This window comes from Protomyctophum parallelum (assembly GCF_964188405.1).
Source record: "Protomyctophum parallelum genome assembly, chromosome: 3".
Classification (NCBI taxonomy): Eukaryota; Metazoa; Chordata; class Actinopteri; order Myctophiformes; family Myctophidae; genus Protomyctophum; species Protomyctophum parallelum.
The window spans coordinates 47,372,354-47,395,036 of record NC_139698.1 but is presented as its reverse complement, the minus strand read 5'-3'; the positions used below and the strand labels follow the sequence as shown (position 1 = coordinate 47,395,036).

At 40.9% G+C, this 22,683-nt stretch overlaps 1 protein-coding gene across 1 annotated transcript; it reads left to right on the top strand.

Moving 5' to 3' along the window:
- Positions 1-6,181: 6,181 nt before the first annotated feature.
- On the top strand, positions 6,182-16,012 carry LOC310856714 (galactose-3-O-sulfotransferase 3-like; the record flags this gene model as incomplete). The annotated part of the gene is made up of 4 exons (XM_083762185.1): positions 6,182-6,289; positions 13,423-13,500; positions 13,920-14,211; positions 15,092-16,012. Exons 2-4 carry the CDS (start codon positions 13,439-13,441, stop codon positions 16,010-16,012), a joined length of 1,275 nt encoding a protein of 424 aa, XP_083618311.1. The 5' UTR covers positions 6,182-6,289; positions 13,423-13,438.
- Between the last annotated feature and the right edge of the window lie 6,671 nt (positions 16,013-22,683).

The following is a 22,683-nucleotide window of genomic DNA, read 5'->3' as shown; positions in this document are numbered from 1 at the left end:
ATACAGGTTTCTTTTCACAGATCCAGTAGGCACTATATGAACATAACCAATTATTCCACCCTCCATCCCTGTGAAAGTAGGTAGCACAGTTCCTGTCTTCATTCTTGCGAGGCCATCCACTGCCCCAGTACCTGCACAGTAAAACAACATCATGTGTTTAACCACATCCACTCAATCACTGACATAATGTGACTTGATAGGATTACAATAGAAATGCAGGTAAAATGTCTCACTGTGTTGTCAGTGGTGTTCCATCCACCCATGTCCATATACCCTCTGTCATTTTCACACCAATCCATGAGGATGCAAACAGATTCCCAGGGTTCAATCCTCTGATGAATTCCTGATCATTGTACATGATTGAACCATTATTGTCTCTAATATGTACAGGGTACACTATAATCACAGAATTACACCATTTGCAATATTGATGACACAAACACTGTCAGTAGTGGGGAAATGGTTCAGTTGAGACTAGGCTGCCATGGGGAGAGGTTGACACTCTGTTTAAGTTGCCTTCTCCTACAGTAAGTTGTCCAGTTATCCTGGTCTGGAACACATTAAAAACTTTTTTTTTCACCTGCAAGCCTGCCTCCTGGTCCATTCTGTCATTTTAAAGGTTTTCTCACTGACACAGCCAATGCACAATCCCACTTGGTAACAAACATGCAAACAGATATACTAACCTGTTCTTCTTTACTGTTAATGATCAGAAGATCTGCTCCTGTCTTCACACATTGTTCTCTACTTTCCTCCCAAGTTTTAAATGCAGTAGATGCGTAATAACAGCTGCATCCAAACTTTTGCCATCCACTGGGACACGACTTGTCTAAAGAAATATTTTGTGGGGGAGAAAATTTAGTAGGCAGGTTTTTGTCATTTCAGTTAGCTTGTTATTCCCATTGATGATGGCATTGGTAGGCAGGTTTCTGAACTGTCCATAGTCCACCAATAAATGCATTTGTGCCGAATTTGGTGAAAACAAAATCACTTCCACTTTGTGGAAGTGAAATTGTGATTCAAATTTGGGGCAGATTGGACACTGCGTTTTTGCAGAATAAACTGCAAACTTTGCAAGCCAATTTGATTGGAATATAACAAATCTGACTTATGATTATCATATACCTCCAGATTAATGTGTACCGATTTGTATGAGTTTTGGTACAAGTACAAAAGTGTGTTTTTTATTTCCCACTATTTTGCAACATTTTCTTTGTAATCCTAGGCTCTACACTAGACTGCCCCCCCCAGGCGCCAACCTGGGGGGGCACTGGACTAACCTCATGCTTCCTTCTATGCATGAGGAGTCCAAGCTGCTTCTTTTCACCTGGCAGGGAAAGTTTCCCCGGCCGGACGTAGCGCATGGAAGGACCAAGGAGCACGGTATTCCGATCAGTTCCTTTCCCCTCCATCAGGTGCCCCGGTTGGCCAGGGGGAGGTAGTTTAGAGACCAGGATTACTACATGTTTGTTGAATGAACATTCAAACTCCACACAGAAAGGCCCTTTCGCCAACCCCGCCTTGTGTATTGGCACTGATGACGTGGAGGAGAGAACATGCCCCAGCGCCCACAGCGTCCCCAGCGGGAATCAAACCCAGGACCTTCTAGCTGTGAGGCGACAGCACTACTGACGAAAATGCAAAAGGGTGGAAAATATTGTGTGGCAGAAATGGGCGTGGCCTACGGACAGGGGTGGAAAGTCATCTGGTCTGGTGAGACAATAATATGCTACACTTTGAATAGAAAATGCTGGAAACCTCTCTCACCTGCTCTCTCTGTCTTAAACTGGTTTACTTCTCTTTGTAATTGGTCTCTCTCCACAATCAGGTTGTTATATTTTGTGTATAGCTGGTCTCTCTCCAGGATCAGGTGGGCCTCTAGCTGGTCTCTCTCCAGGATCAGGTGGTTGTATTTGGTGTAAAGCTGGTCTCTCTCTAGGGTCATGTTGTAGCAGTTGTTCTGGATATAGTCTGAATCATCTGTAAAGGACCAATAGGTATTTGACAATAAACACAGTTGTAGCTACTGTTCATGATTAGATCAAGTATCTGTGTGGAAATGAGCTTTCAGAAAATGAAAAATGGATATGGGGGCTTTCAGGTGTGGGGGTATCGGGGTGAAGTGAGTAGGGTGGGTGGTTATGGGGTGGGTATGGGGCTTAAGTTTCCTGGATATTTTCGGGTTAGATTGTAATTTTCAGGCTCAGTGTTTCTTTTATTTTTGAGGGGCGCTAGCCTCTCCTATGCCCAGCTTTGAGTGAAATATTGTGTAAGCACAAACATTGTGTAAACACAAACATTGAAGGCAAAAGTGAGGACGCAAATTGTGATTGGCCGGCGTGATTGGGTGGGAGATGTACCATTGGTTGAGAATGAGATGATGTATGATAAGAGCGCCGCTCACTTCACACGGGTGTGATTTTTTAATTTGACAATTTGATCAATTTGACCTCCTGATACTCACAGTCCACGGCCATGTCTGTGGTTCTCACTGCTGGTAGAACACACAGCAGTATAAGACACACTGCAAGCCCTCTGACCATGTCTCTCTGGACGATGAGGTCTCTCTGGACACCTGGAGGATATTATTATATTATTATAATAGAATTCAACTTTAATATGATCAGCTTCAATGTTTCATTTCAAAGAACAATATTGGAATGCAATGGAATCACAACAGCTTAATTTTTTATTTCTGCAGCTGCAATAACATATAGTTGAACATGTCTTCACCACCTAAAATGCAATTGTGACTGACAATGTGACAATTTCATCTTGAAATGAGAGGAGAAATAAAAACACAAGGAGGAATAAGCTCTAATGTCCATAATCTTTCTTTTGATTGTCATTGGTCCAACATGGTGGCGTGTCCCTTCAATCCCTTGTAACCATTAGTAACTACTGGGCGATAAACTGCTGTAGTAATGATGTGATAAGAGTGTGTTAATGTGTACCATGATCTCCTGTAGCCTCCTGTGAACCAGAGCCTTGGTCTGTGAGACTGTCTGACACCATGTTCACCTCCTTTCTCCTCCTTGACTCAGTGGACAGTAGAGTACATTTACACGCACGCACGCAAGTTTATAATCCATTATGACCAGCACATATTATGTCATAAAAACCTTGTTATACATAAATTATAATGTACGTTATAAACAATTATTATGATATTTATGAAGCCTTGTAAGTGCATTACAATAAATTATGTACATATATTATGCATTGTAATATAATATATTATATTTATAAATTATGTTTAAATGTTATCATGTACTCACATTGACCAATATGTATGTTGTCCTACAGTGGTCTTCACTGTTGCACTCTGAGCTGCTGTCTGTTCTAATGTGACTTTAAGAGCAGCCTTTTTTGAGCCTTGGAAAACTATCATTTGCCTGAGGGAGAATAATATTTGACATATCCAAACAAGATAAATCCAAAGATCCCATCACAACAGGGTTGCATCATTACACAACATCTCTCCATGTGTCAACTGGACCTTGTGCTGCCCAATAAGATGAACCAGATGTGGGGGTCTGTCTGCGAGAACATGAATGATTGTCGGTTTAATCTCAAATATAAATACTATATGGTCACATAAACACTTTAATTAACAAGCCTGCAAACCCAATTACGGTGACAGGTCCAAACTGTTCATTTAAGGGACAGAAGTATTGCTTGTGTGGGACAAGTGAGACGGGGGGACAGGACGGGACGGGTTTAGTAACGTATTACTTAGTTGGTATTTAAATGCCTTGATGTGATATTCAGAGCGGACGTAGAATACACACATCGACAGGCTGGGTGCTGGGCTAAAGAAACTTCAGTAAATATTGGATGGAGCCCGCACACCACAGGTACAAGAAAGACGTTCTTTATTGAGAATTCTGACGTTTCGATCTAATTGACCTTCATCAGGTCATGTGGTCAGGTCACATGACCTGATGAAGATCAAATAGATTTCTCAATAAAGAACGTCTTTCTCGTACCTGAGGCTTGATGTGATATTCAACCATAGGCCTAGTATAGCCGATTTAGTTATTAAACCCCTCTGGCGTCTCACATTTAATTTTTAAATGCTATTTTATAGCATGGGTGGTATGGTCGACTTGGTACTGAAAATGGTAAATGGTGGTAAATGGTAAACCTTGCGGTTCCCATCCGGTCACTCTATATCCCTGAGCCACTGCCGCCCCTACTATTGTAGCCTAGGAGATATTTTAACAGGCTTAAAAATACATCTTGCAGGAAAATAGACAATGAGAGAGCTTTACAACTGAAAACTGTTAGGAGACAAAATATTTGGGCATTTGAACACTGATGCCTGCCAGTCACAATGTGGGATAGAGTCTCAATTTGTGGGACGCCTGAAAAGTATTGGAAATGAGGGACTGTCCCACGCAAAGGGGAGCATCTTTTAATTGTTTAAATTGTTATTATAATTAAAACAAAGAAATTATCATTTATATCAAACATTTACAGACACATTTGCCACAGACACATTTGTCCATGTACGGGCCCATGACCCCTGATCTTTTTTCTTTTACTCTGAAAACATATAAATGAAATCAAAGGCCCATTTGGTTCCATTAGCAAATTCTCTGAGTTAGAGACCCGTGAAGGTCATTTACATTATTATATGAGCCCTCATTACATTATGAGCAGTTATTATATTATGAGTTCCTACAAGGTCTGCTTCCTACTGTAACTGTCAATCATTTAACTGAAGAGCCCCTGGAATGTGATCACGGACACCCAGGTGTTGGCAGATGTTTTTCATGCTGAATTACTATGTGTGTGTGTGTGTGTGTGTGTGCGTGCGCGCGCATAGTGGATACTGTATCCACTGGATACTGATAATTTCACCCCCCCCCCCCTCTGAAATATAGGACAGTATTAAGATGTTGATATTAATTTTGCATTCATCTTTAGGGCTCCAAATCACACCTTAGAAAGCACGAGTGTCTATTTCAAGTGTTTTTTGACTGGGGATATTTTGACAGTAAACTGCCTGTCATAATTTCACCCCCCTCCGTATCGAAGTATCGGACAGTATTAAGATGTTGATATTAATTTTGTATTCATATTTAGGTCCCCAAATCACGCCTTGTATTTATTTTTTTCACCCCCCTTTCACCCCCTAAATTATTGGACAGTATTAGGATGTTGATTTTCATCTTGTATTCATTTTACAGGGTTCCAAATCATAATCTAGAAAGCATATAGTGTCTATTTCAAACGCAAAGTGTTTTTTGACTCATTCCCTAACTTGAGTAAACTAAAGACCTGGAGGCGTGATCAATGCCATTTGGCTATTCTGAGTGTCCAAAGAGCATTGACCACGCCTCCAGGTCTTTAGTTTACTCAAGTTAGGTAATAAGACCTGGTACTTAAGACACGCAAAATACAGCCCCTCGAGTCATATTTTGACAGCTGGCTGGCTGCACACATTATAGTAGCAAAGCAAGTAAATCCCTGTTGTTTGTTTTCACATAATTGTAAATGTTCTTGCTTTTGTGAATATCTTTCACACACTGTCCTCCTGCCATCTTTATATTTGTTCAAGACTCAAGTCATCAATACAGTATGTATTCAGCTCACATTCAGTTTGTATTCGTTACACCTTTCACGAAAAACACGCTATTTTAATCACTATTTAGCGTGTTTTTAAAAACAAGTATAACTTTCCTTGATATACAGTATAGTATACTGTATCAAGTCAAGTTATACTTTTTTTTTTAAATACATCATTAATAATGTAGTACTTTCAGATAAATACAAACTACAATACTTTCAGACACCCTAAATATTGCATTTGAATATTGCATTTGACAATAAATGAATGGCCTTTTTTTTTGTTAGTAGTAAAAATCACTAAAATGCTACTGTAAAATACCTTCATGCTTGGATTTTGATTATTTGTTTTGTTTGTTTTGATTATTTGATTTCTGGACTGGCAGTGAATACCTTGTGCTCCTCTGTCCACTAGATGTCCTGTGTTTTCTCACCAACCTAAATCTGGTCGGACCAGTACTACCGGTATGTTGAACCAAAGTCTGCCTCCCAATTGTGAGAGAAATGGATGCAATGACAGCAACAGTAGCCGTTAGGCAGAACAATACTGTACATCTAGATGGGACAATAGGCGGAACGACAGCTAGGGTACTCCTGTTCCTGTTAGGTCACATTTTGGTATCTGTTGATATAGTCCAGGTCTTCATTCTGTGTTGTCAATTCCTGTATTTTGATTCAGCTCAGAAGCAACCAGCCAAAAACACAACTTTGAATGGTAAGTCCATTTTCTGTTCATTTCATTATTATTTGGGCTCAAGAGGCAGAGCGGGCCCTTTAGAATCGGAAGGTTTGCGGTTTGCTCCCCGGCTCCCAGCTTTGTGTTGAAGTGTCCTTGAGCATGACACTGTGAGCATAGTAAAACCCAAAACTTAGGAAATCCTTGACTATAGGTACAGACTCAGTGAACACAGCCTTGCAATAGAGAAAGACCACCACACAGACAGACCCCTCTCCCAAGGGAAGATACATAACTAGATACATAACATAGGACTAACACTCAGGTACATATCCAAATAGATGGGGTTGCTATTGAACTATTGAATTGATTTCACGAGTACTCAAAATATATTATATTTATGTATATTATATATTATATTATATTTGTGTAGAATGTTTTGTTAAATTGGTATTAAATTGTCTATATATTAAAATAGACAATCTTTGGATATGTATAATATGGATGTATGTGTGTAAGAATATGTATACTAGTATTACTCTTGAAGAGCAGCTTAACTGGCACAGAATACAGCAAGTAATTTCAGTTATAGAGGGGTGGGAGTTTATAAGTTTTTACTTCTTCTCACTCCTTTTCGGATATGCTTAGATTTATTTCTTTTATTATTTTCCTTTTATTTCTTCTTGCTATTTTTTTTGTTAACTATTTTATTTTAATTATTTTTCATTGTGAAATGCAAGGAATTGTTCTGTTTATTGGCATATTCGAAATAAACATGACAAACAAACAAACAAACATACTTCCCACAGATTACACACACCCAAAATGAGTTTGAAACTATGAAAAGAAAATCCCATACCCATACGAAATACAACAATGTGCAGACACAGCAGCAAGATTTGTGAACTGTTGCGATAAAAGAAGGCTTTTTAATTGATTGATTGAAGTATTTATTAACAGTTTGCAGAATTGCAGTACATTTCAAGGTCTCCACCAGGGCAGGTCAGGTTGTGGCCTCCTGGTGGCGCTATAATAGGCCAATGTGAAAAGGGTGCCATTTCTTCTTATATGCCTTGGATGGCAATTGGATGATTTGAGGCATTTTGTTCCAAAAATGTGTTTAGCTAAAATCCACCTGTTGGTGGCGCTATAACAGGCCAATGTGAAAACGGTGGGATATATTAGCGGACAGGTCCGTATTGATCACATGACTGTAGAGATAGTGTATAGCATCAGCATTAGTAATGTAAAGAAATGGGTTTTGCTAAAATCCACTTGTTGGTGGCGCTATAACAGGCCAATGTTAAAAGGGTGGGATATATTCCTTAGCCTAGTAGGAAATTATTGAAAGATTTCACGTAAATTGCACGCTGTGTTCATGATGGTTTTTGTTCAAAACAGGCCAATCCTGCAAACTTTGAAAGCCAATGTTAGCCATTTCGGATGGAATATGAAATATCGGACAGATCCGCCTTGAACACATGACTATAGAGATAGTGTGTAAAGATTTGTGGGATTTCTGGACAGAATCTGGAGGAGTAATATCCAAAATATGTTTTTCCAAAGTCGGCCTCCTGGTGGCACTATAAAAGGTCGTTCTGGAAAATTTGGGGCAGAGGGTCATTGTTGGCATCCAGGGAGTGTGTGTGTGCAAAATTTGTTGTGTGTGTGTGCAAAAATCGACCGGGTTAACGGTGCCGGAGATTAGCTGGTAACAGACGGACGGACGGATGGACAGACACACGGACACACACTTTACACCAGTGTTTCCCAACCTTTTTTGTCCCAGCGCACACTTTTCATAGCCTAAAAACCTCGGGGCACACCTAGATATACGGTGTATAGGCCTATATACATATACTGTACAATGTACATACATATGTGTATGTATGTGTACATATATATATATATATATATATATATATATATATATAAAATGCCGGAGTAAAAATTATTTGATACTCAACCCAATATACTTTTAAAAACACACATGAGACAGTGCCTCAGTTTCACCAATTTATTTTTGAAAACTTATATACAAAATATAGCACACACATTGTCAATGCAAAGTAATGCCTTTAAATTAAAAAAGAGTTGCAAAAACAAGAACAAAAATATTTGGCCACAATACAATGGTACTTCTGTACTATGGTTGTATTTCCAGGCAGTTGTTTGCAAAACAGGTAAATCTGGTAAAGTTTACACATATTTTGTGGGTGTGGACTTCGTTGACATTAAGGAAGTATTTAGAAGGGTACATGGGTATCTTGGTGGTGTATCGAATCATAAGGACCAGACCCATTACAAGATGCTGTACTCTGTCGTCAACCCTAAGCCATTCCAGCCTGTCAAAGTGCTCAGGGGTGAGGTGGGTTCGGGGAGTGAGGCCAAGTAGTAGCCTGTACATTGGCTAGCCAATGGAATACAACCACCACCCTACCAGGATTACTATCTATAATGAGTATGCTGCTAGACCTACTGCACATTGCACATACAGTACTAAACAGAGCTGATGAACACATCTTAAATCTGAGGCTTTTTTGTACTATTTAAAATAGTCTTGAGAAAGAATTATGCTATTTGTCCCAAAGTATGACTGCAAAAGATTTTTGCTATTTGTTTAAAAAAAACTTTATACCCTGTATAACGTGATGTCGCAATGTGAGATAGCTCTGTTTACACAATGGTGTACGCCTTCCAACTGTATACTTTTATCCCAATTTTAAACAGTTTTTATTATTTTGACTTGCTTTGGCAATGTAAACGTTTTCTCATGCCAATAAGCTGATTTGAATTGAATTGAACACCTAACTGCTCCCGATGATGATTGGTGGCTTGCATGGTTTCCACTGCCAACTGCTAATCCCTGACTATCAGGTATCAGCCTGCAGGCACGGATTGGACGGTCTGCCAATTCTGGCATTTGCCAGAAGTCTGACTGACGTAAGCCTTGAGGTCAGTAGGAGATCAAGTTCTACCAGTTCTACCTTATCAAACCAAAACTATTTAGTTTGGTACGGTTACGGTAGCTTCGATAGTTTGTGACATCTTGATGAGACATCCTAGAGACCTAGAGACAGTCTTAGACCTTTCATAGTTGTGATGTCATGCATGAGAATGGACAATGGAAACAGAAAGATAAGAGTCAAAACCATCATGTACATGTGCGTACATGATGGGTGATTAGATAACGATAAAAAGAGCACGCCAGGATTTAAAGGAATGCAGCGTCACACCTAGTTCCATGCAAGGGCTACTAACTTTGATCAGAGGTGAACAAGCTTCTAAATGGAGATTGTGGACGCCCAGGCTATGGATCAAGGGTCTCCACGGATTAGGATTGTGGAGAGTTATTATAGTTGTCTCCACCAGGCCGAAGGCATGGGGGGAGAGTATGTTTTGCACTCCGTCCGTCCGTCCGTCCGTCCGTGTGTGTGTGTCCGTCCGTGTGTCCGTGAGCAGCTAATCTCCGGCACCGTTAACCCGGTCCATGCCAAATTTTGCACACACATTCCCTGGATGCCAACGATGAACCTCTGCCCCAAACTTTCCAGAACGGCCTGTTATAGCGCCACCAGGAGGCCGCTTTGTGCAAAACAAGTTTTTGCACAGTACACCTACAGATTTTGTCCAAACATCACGCAAATTGGTACACAGTCTCTCTAGAGCCATTCAACGAAACCGGTCTTTCAGATTTCTCAGACTCCATCATGATTGGTTAAGATTGGCTTCCAAAGTTCACAGGAGTGCTCAGTTTCAAACAAAATGCTGCAAATCATGAACACATCGCGTGATTTCCGTGAAATTGTGCACGCACATTCCCACTAGGCCGAGGACGAAATGCCACATGAACAATTTCAACTCAGCCTCAAGGTGGCGCTATAACTGGCCGGAAAGTGTTTTTACCTCTAACTGCACGGATCTGTGGATAACTTTGTATGCCAACTCCCTAGAGGCCAAGGAAAAACCTTTGCCTGGAATTTTTCACATCTGCTCTTTATAGCGCCACCAGGAGGCCGACATATGTAAAACACATTTTCTATTATTACTCCTTCAGATTTTATCCAAATTTCACGCAAATCGGTACACATGATCTCCATAGTCATGTGATCAAGACAGGTTTCTTTGATTTCTCATATTCCATCCTGATTGGGCACGATTGGCTCCTACAGTTTTCAGGAGTAGCCCGCTTTGTACAAATCGCCACAACTCCTCAACGCAGCGTCCGATTGCGATGAAACTGTGCACGCATATTCCCACTAGGCTGAGGAAGAAATCCTGGTGGAGACCTGTGCCCAGAAGGGCACTTTTTCTAGTTATATATTGTTACAGCACCAAGATCAAGCTCAGTGAGCAGATGGAGGTTCTGGGTCTTTGCTGTTTTTCTCAAAGCCTGTATCTGCCTAATAGAGACGAAGCAGTGAAAGGTCCTGAAAGATACATAACGTCAGTCTTACCCAATACCCAATCTTTCTGTTTTATGAACACAAGGCTGCTGTATTTTATACCTCATACTAAGCATTTAAAGTATGAGGTATAAAGTAGTACAGCAGCCTTGTGTTCATAAAACAGAAAGATTGGGTATTGGGCAGTGTTGGCAAGTAACTTAAGTAATATACTACTTTCAGTAATATTATTACTTTTTTCCAGTAATATGTAACTTAACTAGTTACTTTCACATTTTGAGTAATAATATTACATTTACTTTTTTTCAAAAGTAATATTATTACTATTTTCACGAGCCTTGGTGGAACTGTGGGTTTGAGTGTTTATTTATAATGGTAGACTGGGTTGAAGTCAAGTTGCTTTGCAGACTGCTGATCCGCTCTAGATCTAGACTATAGAGCGGATACGGAAACGATGCACACTCGTCGGTACGTATGTGTGAAGTATCGGATGCAGAAGGGCGGGCCTTAAACCGTCTGGAACACGGAACAACAACTTAAACTAGTGTGTGTAACTCGTTAGACTGCACTGTTAGAGAGAAGAGATGTAAATAAACTAACAATGGAGGAGGTGGAGGAGACAGAAACACCGGCACAACAAAGCGTTATAACATTCAATACTTGGAAGTATTCACATTATTTTGAGTATGTCCGTGATCAAGACGAGATGACCATTATTGTCCGCTGCAAGTTGTGCATACGGAAGAAGCTATATTCCACGTCGAAATCTACTTCTAATCTATGTGTACAAATGGACCGTCCAATGTACCATCATCATGAGTTAAATAAACACTGCAGAATAGGGGAGGGGGGACTGCTAATGTTGAAAATGCAAAGTAAGACTTTTGGTGACAAAATATGCAATTACTGGGGGCGAGAGAAAAAGTAATAAGTAAAGTAATAAGTAACTAGTTACTTTTCACAGGGAGTAATAAGTAGTGTAACTTTATTACTTTTTTAAAAAGTAATAAGTAATAAGTAGTATATTAGTGTTAAAGTAATATTTTGCCAACACTGGTATTGGGTAAGACTGACATTATGTATCTTTCACTGCTTCGTCTCAACCATTACTCAATGGCTCTGGTCTCAGCCACCCTGGTGGATATTTTGACATTCCGTTTTAGTTTTTTTAATGTTGCCACTACTGTTGGAGCAGCCATAAACTACACAGGTTCATCTCGATGTTCTGGGCATCTTTGTAATGTTAGTGTTAGTAAAAAGCAGGTAAAAGAGTAACGTTTGAGGCAGACTAACATCACTCACTCTACCGTTCACTGTAGTGGAAGAGATGCGCCTGGTGAGGGTTTGAACCCTCCAGCTACGTCGAGTCCGCCTACAGGAAATACGTAGGCTGCGACCATGAGACCCGTTCCTGGATTCGTCTATAGCCGTGGGCTATACAGAGGTGTGACATAGACTCTGAACATCAACATGTGTTCATTATGTGATCAATATGTTTATTTTTACAGTTTTATCAATGTTTTTGTGGTGTTTCTGGCGTAGAGTAAAGATTTGGCGACGAGGGAAAAAAGGAGGAGGCCAAGTATAGACCACTGTGGGACCTTGGTCACTGAATTACTGTAGCCTAAAGTGAAAAACCAGCTCAGTGGCCTTGTGGTTAGAGTGTCCGCCCTGAAACCGCCCAGTGCCTCCCTGCTTGACACTCAGCATCAAGGGTTGGATTGGGGCAAACAATGCGACAGTATGCGGCATACTAGCGTCGTGCCCAGGGGGTGTACTTGTACATCAAGCTGCCTCACGCTACAGAAACAGGAGATAGGCTCCTGCCCTAGCCTCATGGCATGTCAGAAAACCTGTATTCAGCCTCTGTGACACCGCACGACAATACAGTACATTGACATTAAACATGCTTCATATTTCTCACCTTGATAACCCCCATGACAACCCCCTATATGACGTGTTAGTTCACTATTGTTCACAAATGCAATGAACAATAGATGACAGCTCTTCGATACCCAGTTTTGGAACTTCCCACCGAGCTTGGCAAAAACAGCCCTGCCTTTTTTACATAAGGGACAGATGACAGATCCAGGGTTGGGCTAAAATGTAGAGGACAAAATTACTTTACAAGAACAATGCTGAAAGTAGCTCATAACATGTCTACGGTGGATTTGTATGAAACAAACGTTTTGCAGATTGAAAAAGGATAATTCAAGCTTGCACTACAGCTGCAATGTTGGTGAGTTTTACGTTGTTTAATACAAGCAGATGGCAAATGCAATTGGGATGAATGGGCTCACATTTGGATGGTATTGCAACTCTAGATTCATCCCATTATAAAAACAAATCTAGTGTTGCAAATTGCGGCTAAGTCTGATCCCTGTGTGGACTGTGGAGTGTGTGCCTTGGCAGAACTAACACCGTCCTGAGTGTTATTGTACCATCACTACCTAGAATATAAGAATCACACCTGTGTGAAGTGAGCGGTGGAACTATACTGTATTGTTATACTGTACTGAACTCCTGTACAGACAGGAAAAAGACTGGTGTTACACTAAAAAGTCTGCTTCCCATCATGCACCTGTGCACAGTGTGACAGACAGACAGCAGACAGACACACAAAGCTACATGTTGGAGACATGCACTATTGCCTCATCAAATGCTGATTGATCCAGAATTCCACGACAATAGCCAGAGAGACGATTGCTCTATACGCCCACTGTGTACTTGTAGCTCTGTAAATGATCTCTCGTCTTCCTCCAACAGTATCAGTGAGACAGAGATGTTAAAGAAGATTTTCCTGCTTCTGGTGGCTGTCAGCATGGTCAGCTTCCTGCTGAGATGGTGAGTGTTGAATTTGTCAACTAAAACTATGACGAAAAAATGTTTCATTGGCTTGTGGGCACATCTTTTGTGCACGTGACATGTTTACACTTATATGTCTATATATCTTTTTTTCTTTTACCTTGCTCGTCTGGTTTTGGTAATGTGACACATTACACACTGAAAAAAGGCTGAGTTAGGCTACACTTTTTGTTCACAGCACACACCCGACCATTGACATTGAAATACAATATTGATGATGATAGTTAAATAGAATCGTTTAAATGCGATGCATTATGTATGTGACTTTATTATACTCCGAAGGTACAATATGTCAGGGGATGTAGTTGGCACTATTTTCTAATATGGTCCCCTTTGAAAAAAAATGTGGACACCCCTGATATAAGTGAATAAATTAAATGTAAATGCTCTCTCTCCAGGTCCATGGATGGCTTCCACCTGAGCTTCTTTTCACAGTTCTCCCAGCCATCCCCGGTCCTGAAGCCCAAACAGACCAATGTGGTTTTCCTGAAGACCCACAAGACGGGCAGCAGCACCATGCAGAACATACTGTTCCGCTTTGCCGAGCGTCACAACCTGACTGTGGCGCTCCCCATAAAGGAGTGTGGTCACCTGTTCTGCTACCCACGCTCCTTCAAGACCCGCTTCGTCCACCCAGGCACCCTGCCAGCCAACATCATCACCAACCACATGCGCTTCAACCACAATGAGGTGCTTGCTTAACTTTAAACTGTGCTTTCATCTGAGACACGGACGGTGTGTCTAATGTGTGCTGCTGTGTGGCTAAAAAATGACGCATATGCACGTGCATGCACAGTGACGTAGAGTCCGTGGGGGCCCATGAGGAATTAGACCTTATATATCGGCCCCCATGAGGAATTAGACCTTATATTCGCCTCGGTTTGTCCCTTTTGTACCGCACCAGGTTGTGCAGCACCCGTTCGCGCCGCACCCGTTCGCGCAATTCTCGTCTTGCATTGACTTTGTATGTAATCACCTCGCTCTAACCATCCAAGTCTGGCCCCCATGACAATTTTAAAAACATTTCGTCTCTGTGCATGCAGGCATACTTTAGACATTTGAAAGTATTCATTCATTATTTTCAGTTTGTGTCATACAAACATTTACAAACTGTGAGGTGTGAGTGGGATTTAAATGGTGTGTAACCAAAGTGAATTGATATTTAAGACAATGGAAGCGGGATGCTGCAATCCAGCATGTGTGGGGGAGAAGTTGTTATCCCAATAGGGAAGACAGTGGCCAATGAAATCACAGGGAAAAAAGTGTCAATCGGCTCAAGACCGTCTGTGTAGTAGGTTGAGTGTTAATACATTCTCACACGTAGAAGCACATGAAGGCATATATTATACATGCACACTTCTATTACTGACTTTATTTCGGCCACTCAGAATTGCTGCTTTTACTCTTTAAACTGTTTCAATTTAAGTTCAAGTTCAGAATTGCTTCTCTTGTCTTTGTATCTTGTTAACTAATTATGTGATATTATTGTATTCTGTGTGCAAAGTTTGTGTTGTGAGAGCACCTTTGGTTTTACTCAACATATGATGATAAAACTTCTTGTATCTTGCAGGTACGGAGACTCATGCCGAACAACACTGCATACATCACAATTCTCCGAGAGCCAGCCTCCATGTTTGAATCAATGTTTACTTATTTCAAAGATGGCTGTGAGAGTTTCAATAAGGTTCCCAACAGTTCCTTGGAGGCCTTCTTGAAGGAACCATGGCGGTACTACCAGCGAAACGAACCATATATGCCTGCCCGCAATGCCCTGACCTTCGACTTGGGCGGTGACAAGGACCGGCCACAGACAGAAGCAGCATACATCGGTGACTTTGTGGCGGAGGTGGAAAGCTCCTTCTCCCTGGTGATGATCGCAGAGTACTTTGACGAATCACTGGTTCTGCTCCGCCACCTGCTGTCCTGGGACCTGGACGATGTTCTGTATGTCAAGCTCAACATGCGCGCAGACAGCTCCAAGCTTAGCCTCACACCGGGCCTCACCGCCAAGATGCATGCCTGGAACTACCTGGACACAAAGCTCTATGACCACTTCAACGCCTCGCTTTGGCGGAAACTGGAGGCCCTCGGTCTCGCCTACGTGGCGAATGAGGTGCGCCTCCTGCGACAGGCCCAGGAGAGCCTGATGCAGAGCTGCTTTGGAGAACGGATGCCGCAGCTTCGCTCGGGAAAACTGATGAAGAACAAAACGCTGCAGCCCTACCAGCCCAGCGACAAAGTCGATATCATGGGCTACGACCTACCGTATAACATCAGCCATGAGTCGTCTAGCCAGGTCCAGGAGCTCTGCCTCAAGTTGATCCTGCCTGAGTTGCAATACAATAATGTTCTCCTAGACCGTGTCTCACGGTCTAAGAGAACGGTCCTAGACCGTGTCTCACAGTCTAGGAGAACGGTCCTAGACCGTGTCTCACGGTCTAAGAGAACGGTCCTAGATAGGGGTGTCCAACCGATAACCATTAGCCGTTAGCCGTTAATTAATTGGTTACCGACAACACTAACGGCTAATGGTTTACAGATAAAAAAATATATTTTTTATTTTGAAGCGCCGAGAGCAGGCACCGCGGCCAAAGCACCAAGCCCCTCTTTCCACCTTTACTGTCAGTGCAACCAGTGACCACGCATGTGCCGTGACTTACTTCCCCCAAAACAAAAACACCAAAACAAGTTAAACAACTGCATGTAGTGGACTGTGGAAGCAGGAGGGAAAAAGAAAAAAAGACGAACACACACAGCATTGCGCCGCTGCGCGCCCGCAGATCTGCCCTTCATGCAACGAACGTTGGTTCCTTATACGGCAGATCGCGTTGTGGATCTGTCGTTTTATGGATCATAGAACGAACGTACTGGTATGCTGTTAGCTTGTTGCTAACGGGACGGGACCCCCCCCCCCTCCCTCTCTCTCTCTCTCTCTCTCTCTCTCTCTCTCTGACGTTCTCTCTCTCTCTCTCTCTCTCTCGCTTGCGCGCGTTAGAGAGACGCTCTCTCTAACACGTCTTTCTTTCTCTCTCTCTCTCTCTCTCTCTCTTCCTAATCCTTCCCGACCGGTCCGCGATACATGTGTGCGTATAGAAGACTGTAGCCTACGCAGTGCGCACTAGTGCACTGATTGACAGCAGGCCACGTGTAAACGGTGTATTTGTCTATTTTTTATGCGCAAAATAGCGCTTTTCTTTTCTTAACGGATAACGGTTAATTAGCCGGCAAGTCCTGGCGGTAACCGGTTAATACAATCTTTCCATTTGGCCACCCCTACTCCTAGACCGTGTCTCACGGTCTAAGAGAACGGTCCTAGACCGTGTCTCACGGTCTAGGAGAACGGTCCTAGACCGTGTCCGTGCCTTTACCGTGTCCGTGAATTTATAATCTCAGATCCACTATCTGTCCTGTCATCCGTCCATATTTGTTCAAGACTGATATAATTTTTGTAATGCCGGACCTTCTGCTATACAGCGTCATGTCTGGAATTCCTGCTCCGTACACCTGAGAGCACCACAGTCCACTGATGCTTTTAAAATGGGCTAGCCTAGAAACCTATTTTTTGTATTTTTAGTTTTCTTAATTTCCGTGGGCCTTTTTTTGTTGTTACTTTGCTCTGTCTGTCATGTTTTTACCTAGTTCTTTTTTTTTACCTTGACCTTTTACTTCAGTCTAGTTGGTTCCAATGTTGTTTGTTACTTACCGGTATGCTGTTTTTATGCCATGCTTTTAAACCCTGTAGCACCCTGAGATTGCAAGAATGTAAAGTGCTTTATAAATAAAATGCATTATTTATTTATTTTATCTCAGTAGCTGTTGAATACGCTTCTCTACATGAAAAATAACTGCTTAAATTATTCATAGAAACTTGGAATTAAATAGTCACACATTATCCTTATCAATGATTTCACTTAAAACTATTTATAGGATGACTATTATGTCCAGAAAATGGTAATTTCATTTTTTTCAACATTCTCAGTTGGAGAGAGAGAGTGAATAATTATTAATAGTAGTATTATTTGCTCATACAGTGAGTATAGGTTTAGCTGCTGCAACATCATGCAAAATCAGATCATTCACTGCCATCTGATCACCGGCTCTCAGGAGGATCATATTCTTCACTTCAAGTTCCTCCCCCCCCCCCCCCCCCCCCCCCCCCCCAAGAAAATCTGTTGACGGTTTTGTTGAAGGAAGTGAACTCGAATGTAAAACAAAATCATTTTAAACGTATGATTTGATGTAGGTTTAGTTTGACTGAACAGTCTGAAAGTTGTATCGTAGGTGATCATCTTATTTGAGTGAATATTTCACTAACATTAAAGCTGGATGATTTCTTTCCACCCTAAAACATGATCATCAGGTCTTATTGTTATAGGAGGAGGAAGAAGTTTTTCAAAAAAGTGTACAGTATTTTTAAATGTTGTTTTTATGTGGACACGCCCACCTGGGGCCCGTTTCACGAAACTTGGATTAACTAATCCAGGATTTAGGCCAAAGCCAGGCTTTTAAAATCCTGATCTTTACAGCCTGGTTTATTCCATTCCACTAAAGCCAAGCGAGGCTCAGAATTGGAGGATTTGGCGAGCCGGGATCAGCAAGCCTGGCTTAATAGACAGTCTGGCTTTTTGTCTCTAGACCCATTATGTGGATCACATATTTACTGATCCTTCTTCTTCATGGGGTATTAAGGCAGTTTGCATCCTTAATAGTTGCATTACAGCCCCCTTCTGTATATCTCATTATCTTTACTAATCTATTCAAGACTTACTGATACAAGGACTTAAGCTTCTAAAATAAATACTGCTGCTGTAATTAAAGAGAGAACATACTCTCAATAGTGGATAGACTGAATGATTAACTACCCCAAAAATATAGTTTACATTTTACCACTACTATTAACTTAAAACAGAATTCTTAATATTGTAAGCATAATGATATTGTCGCATTGTGATATTTGGCCATAACTCCCTCCTCTGAGGGAGCTACCTTTGGGGAAGGGGGTTGTTGTCCAGACAGGGCCGGTTCATGTAGCATGCCAAAGTTTGTGCTATTGCCATTGAGAATGCATTGGGCGTTTAAGTAAAAAAACTCAGAAACTACAAAACATTTAAAAGTAAAAAGTAAAAAGTAAAAAATGTGTCTCCACAGTAAGCTGAATTTTACAAAGTGTGAATGGAGTTTCTAGGTGAAAGTGATTTTTTTAAGTGCCACTATCTGCCTATAAATGTCTCAAATTTGAAAGCACTATATTTCTAAAACTATGAAACATTTCAAAGATTCCTTTTCAGGCACACATGTCCACCGTAGGATGAACCTAAATAGGTTTGAATGGGGTTTCTAGGTGTAAGTATGTAGGACTAGTAGTGGGTGAAACGTTACAATGGTAATATGTTGTAAAACAATGAGTAATGGTAATATTTAGTGATTTTCACTTTTACAAAACAATAAATAATAATTCTATAATATAATAATTCTTCTTAACCGTGCACTGCACTTGCACGACAGCAAACCTATTCATGGGGAACATTCACCAAAAGCAGCTGATCTACAAGCTCACAAGCTGTCATGATGTTGTGCAGCCTATATATTTTGGTTATTTGATTTTATATAGTGCTTAAATTAGTCCTTTAATGCAGACCGATACAAATAAGGCAACATAAACCCATAATAATTGAATAAATCTGGAAAACATCATTGGTTTGTGATCAGTTTGACTGCTTAATGAACAGTAAAGACATCAGGATTAGGTTAAACCTGGCTGTTAGCCTGGTCCGGAGCAGGCTAAGTCCAAAGCATTAGTTTCCATGGTAACTTATGTAGCATCACTTTCATGAAACCGAATCAAGCCTCAACATATCCAGGTTAACTGGTTAAGTTAATCTGGCAAGATCAACCAGCTTTCATGAAACCGGTTAAGCACTGATCTAGGATATATTAAGCCAGGATATGTGTTAAAGCCCGGCTTAATCTCTAATCCAAGTTTCGTGAAATAGGCCCCTGGTTTGCCTGGTGGGTGGTGATGGGTGTTGATCCACCTGAACTTGAGCCGTACCCACAGCTGTTGTTGTATGATAAAGGGGGAGGGGTTTTAAATTAAAAAATAACATGTTCAAAACAAAGACCAACAATACTTTTGGGGTCCAAAAAGTAAATATTTTTAAACATTTTATTGCAGAAGATTTTCAGATATTGATGATAATACAGTATACAGGAAATGGATTCGGATATGCACAAGATAACACTGTCAAACAAGTTTAGCATGTGTGTGGCTATGGTACAGATGGATTGGAGTATTCTTCAGAGCATATTGTACAGTCTACTACAGTGTGAGTCTATACTGCACACTTGTGGTCGTGATACAAAACAGCAAGCTTGCATGTACCTAGCTTGCATGTACCTATAGCCTATTGGGGTGCATATACTTAGTTTAGACTAGTCATTGGTTAGACATGGGTTAGGTTAGGTTTAGGGGATCCATGAATTTCGTCTAATCTTTCTAAATACACTGTTTTGGGATTTAGCAGTGGGGAAGGGGTGTTCCCCCAATAAAGTTGGTATTTTGGTTACCTGTCTAAATCCCTAAAATACCTCCGTTATACCTGTTATATTATGCATAGGTTTGGGCGTTACAATAATTAAACCAAATGTAACCAATCGATAAGAGATCCCTTTAAGAGATCCCTTATCCGTTGCCCGTTAGTGCTATATTGCTTCATAGCCTTACGGTCTATAGCCCGTTGCTGCCCTGAAGTCTCACTGCTGCACGGCTTACGGGTGCTTTTAAACTCCACTATCGACTTCCCAAATGTATGTGACCAAAATAGCAATTTAGGGGAAAGCGTGCCAACACGCCCATGACCACACACACCTCTAGGCGCAAATACCGGTGTCGGCAAAAAAGATAGCGGGTGACGCGGGACTAAAATACCATTAAGGGACAGAGAAAGCTCCTATATTCGTAATTTTCGGGCAGTGGCTGAATTGCGGGCCGCGTTAGGGTTAGGGTGAGGGTTTGAGATAGGTTGTAGGACTAATGACTGGTCTAACCCAATGACTAGTCTAAACTAAGTATTGCCTATTCATTGCGATTATGAGTTTGTATTTCTGTACAATAAAATGTTTGAGTTATTTATTTCTCAGTTCCAAGAAGAATCTAGAATAAAGGAAAGCTTAAGTAGCTTACAAGTAGCAAATGTTGGTGGGACTTGTTAGGTATATGGTACGTTACAAAAATTAGGATAAGAATTCTGGGTGAATTAGCAATAGAAGTCTTATCCTAGAGACACTTACTAGCTATATAGCTTATCTTTAACAGCAGTGTCAAATTAAATGTGCCAAAGAAGGCACGCACATAAGAACGTACGGGAGGCAGCATTGGTTAGACATAGCATTGGTCCAACTGGATTAAGGTTGGTGAGGGGTGCGTTAAAACGACCGAAAAAAGGTTGGTGAGGGGTGCGTTAAAGGTTGGTAGAGGGTTAATGTTAGGTGTGCTGCCGCGTGGGAGGATAGGGTTAGGGTGAGGGTTTGAGATATCGGACCAATAGTATGTCTAACCAAAAGCTTGCACCCGAACGAATTCTGTTGTTTTTGTTTTTACTTATGGTTTCACTGAATTGCTACCGTTTAACTTGACAAAGCAGAACAATGCAGTTTCATTTTTTATCAGTGAAGTTAAGACAAATATATCTTCTCACAGATCCAGAATGCTTTATATGAACATGACCAATTACTCCATCCTCTGTCGCGGTGTGTGTAGGCTGCACAGTTCCTGTCATCTCCATCAGTACGAGGATATCCCCTGGCCCAGAACCTGCAGAGGAAAACAACATCATTCTGCAACTAAAATATTTATTTTGGCGATTATTCTATCAATTACTTTATTGATCGATTGATTGATCAAATAACAGAGAAGAATGTTTTATTTTTATATAACGGTATATATTTTAATTGTATGTATAGGCCTATCAATTAATTGATTAACCATGCTGTGACACTGTCACATAATTGTGTGAAGAAATGTTTTTCCTGTTCTGGTATGAGTATTTGAAAGAAAATGAAACATATCATACTGGGTGATAAAGGATATGGTTGAATATTTAACCCAGAAACGTAGTCGTGTACGGAATGGAAGTTTTGTTATGTAGTTAAACCATTCCCTTTCATTTTCTGTTGACAAGGGTTGATAGGGGGAGCTGTGCATGGGGAGAAAGCATATGAGCAATGGTTCCAGGAAGTGAGGTACCAGGAACAGTTATAAAAGTACAGGAAGTGAAGCGGCCGGGGAAAAGAGATTCTATAACCTTAGGCTATATTAATAGACTAGTTCACAATGAGCGGCAATGCTGCACATACATTGTTTTTGTTGTTTTATTTGTACTCACTGATAATGACATGACCAAATTGGGTTGGAATATTAATATATTATTTTATTTTTATTATGGATACATTTTGTAATTGATTAAATACATTAGTTACTGTTTTATGTCTTATTTTAAACCACACCCACTCAGTCACATACTGACATTGACTTGATAGAATTGCAATAGAAAAACATGTAAAATGTCTCACTGTGTTGTTCCATCCACCCACGCCCATTTGCCCTCAGTCCTTTTCACACCAATCCATGATGATGAATACTGATCCCCAGGGTTCAATCCTCTGATGAATTCCTGATAATTTGTACATGATTAACCCATAACTAATTGTCTAATGTTCAGTTTTCATAAAAAGAAAAAAAAGAGGTTACTGATGATTTTACTTCCACCAGCTGCACACACACTCACACACACTCACCTGTTCTTCTTTACTGTTAATGATCAGCAGATCGGCTTCTGTCTTCACACATTGTTCTCTACTTTCCTCCCAGGTTTTAAATTCAGTAGATGTGTAATAACAGCTGCATTGAAACTTCTGCCATCCACTGGGACACGACTTGTCTAAATATCAAACAAAATGAATAAAAAATTGGGGCAAATTGGACACTGATTTATATGCCTTTTTTCCCAAAACGATCCTCCCGTGAGAAGCCAATTGTAGCCAACTGGAATGGCAGAGATAAGATAATAATGCACTGATTAATATAATAAGTGTGTAACCTCTCTCACCTGCTCTCTCTCTCTCTTAAACTGGTTTACTTCTTTGTAATTGGTCTCTCCATGA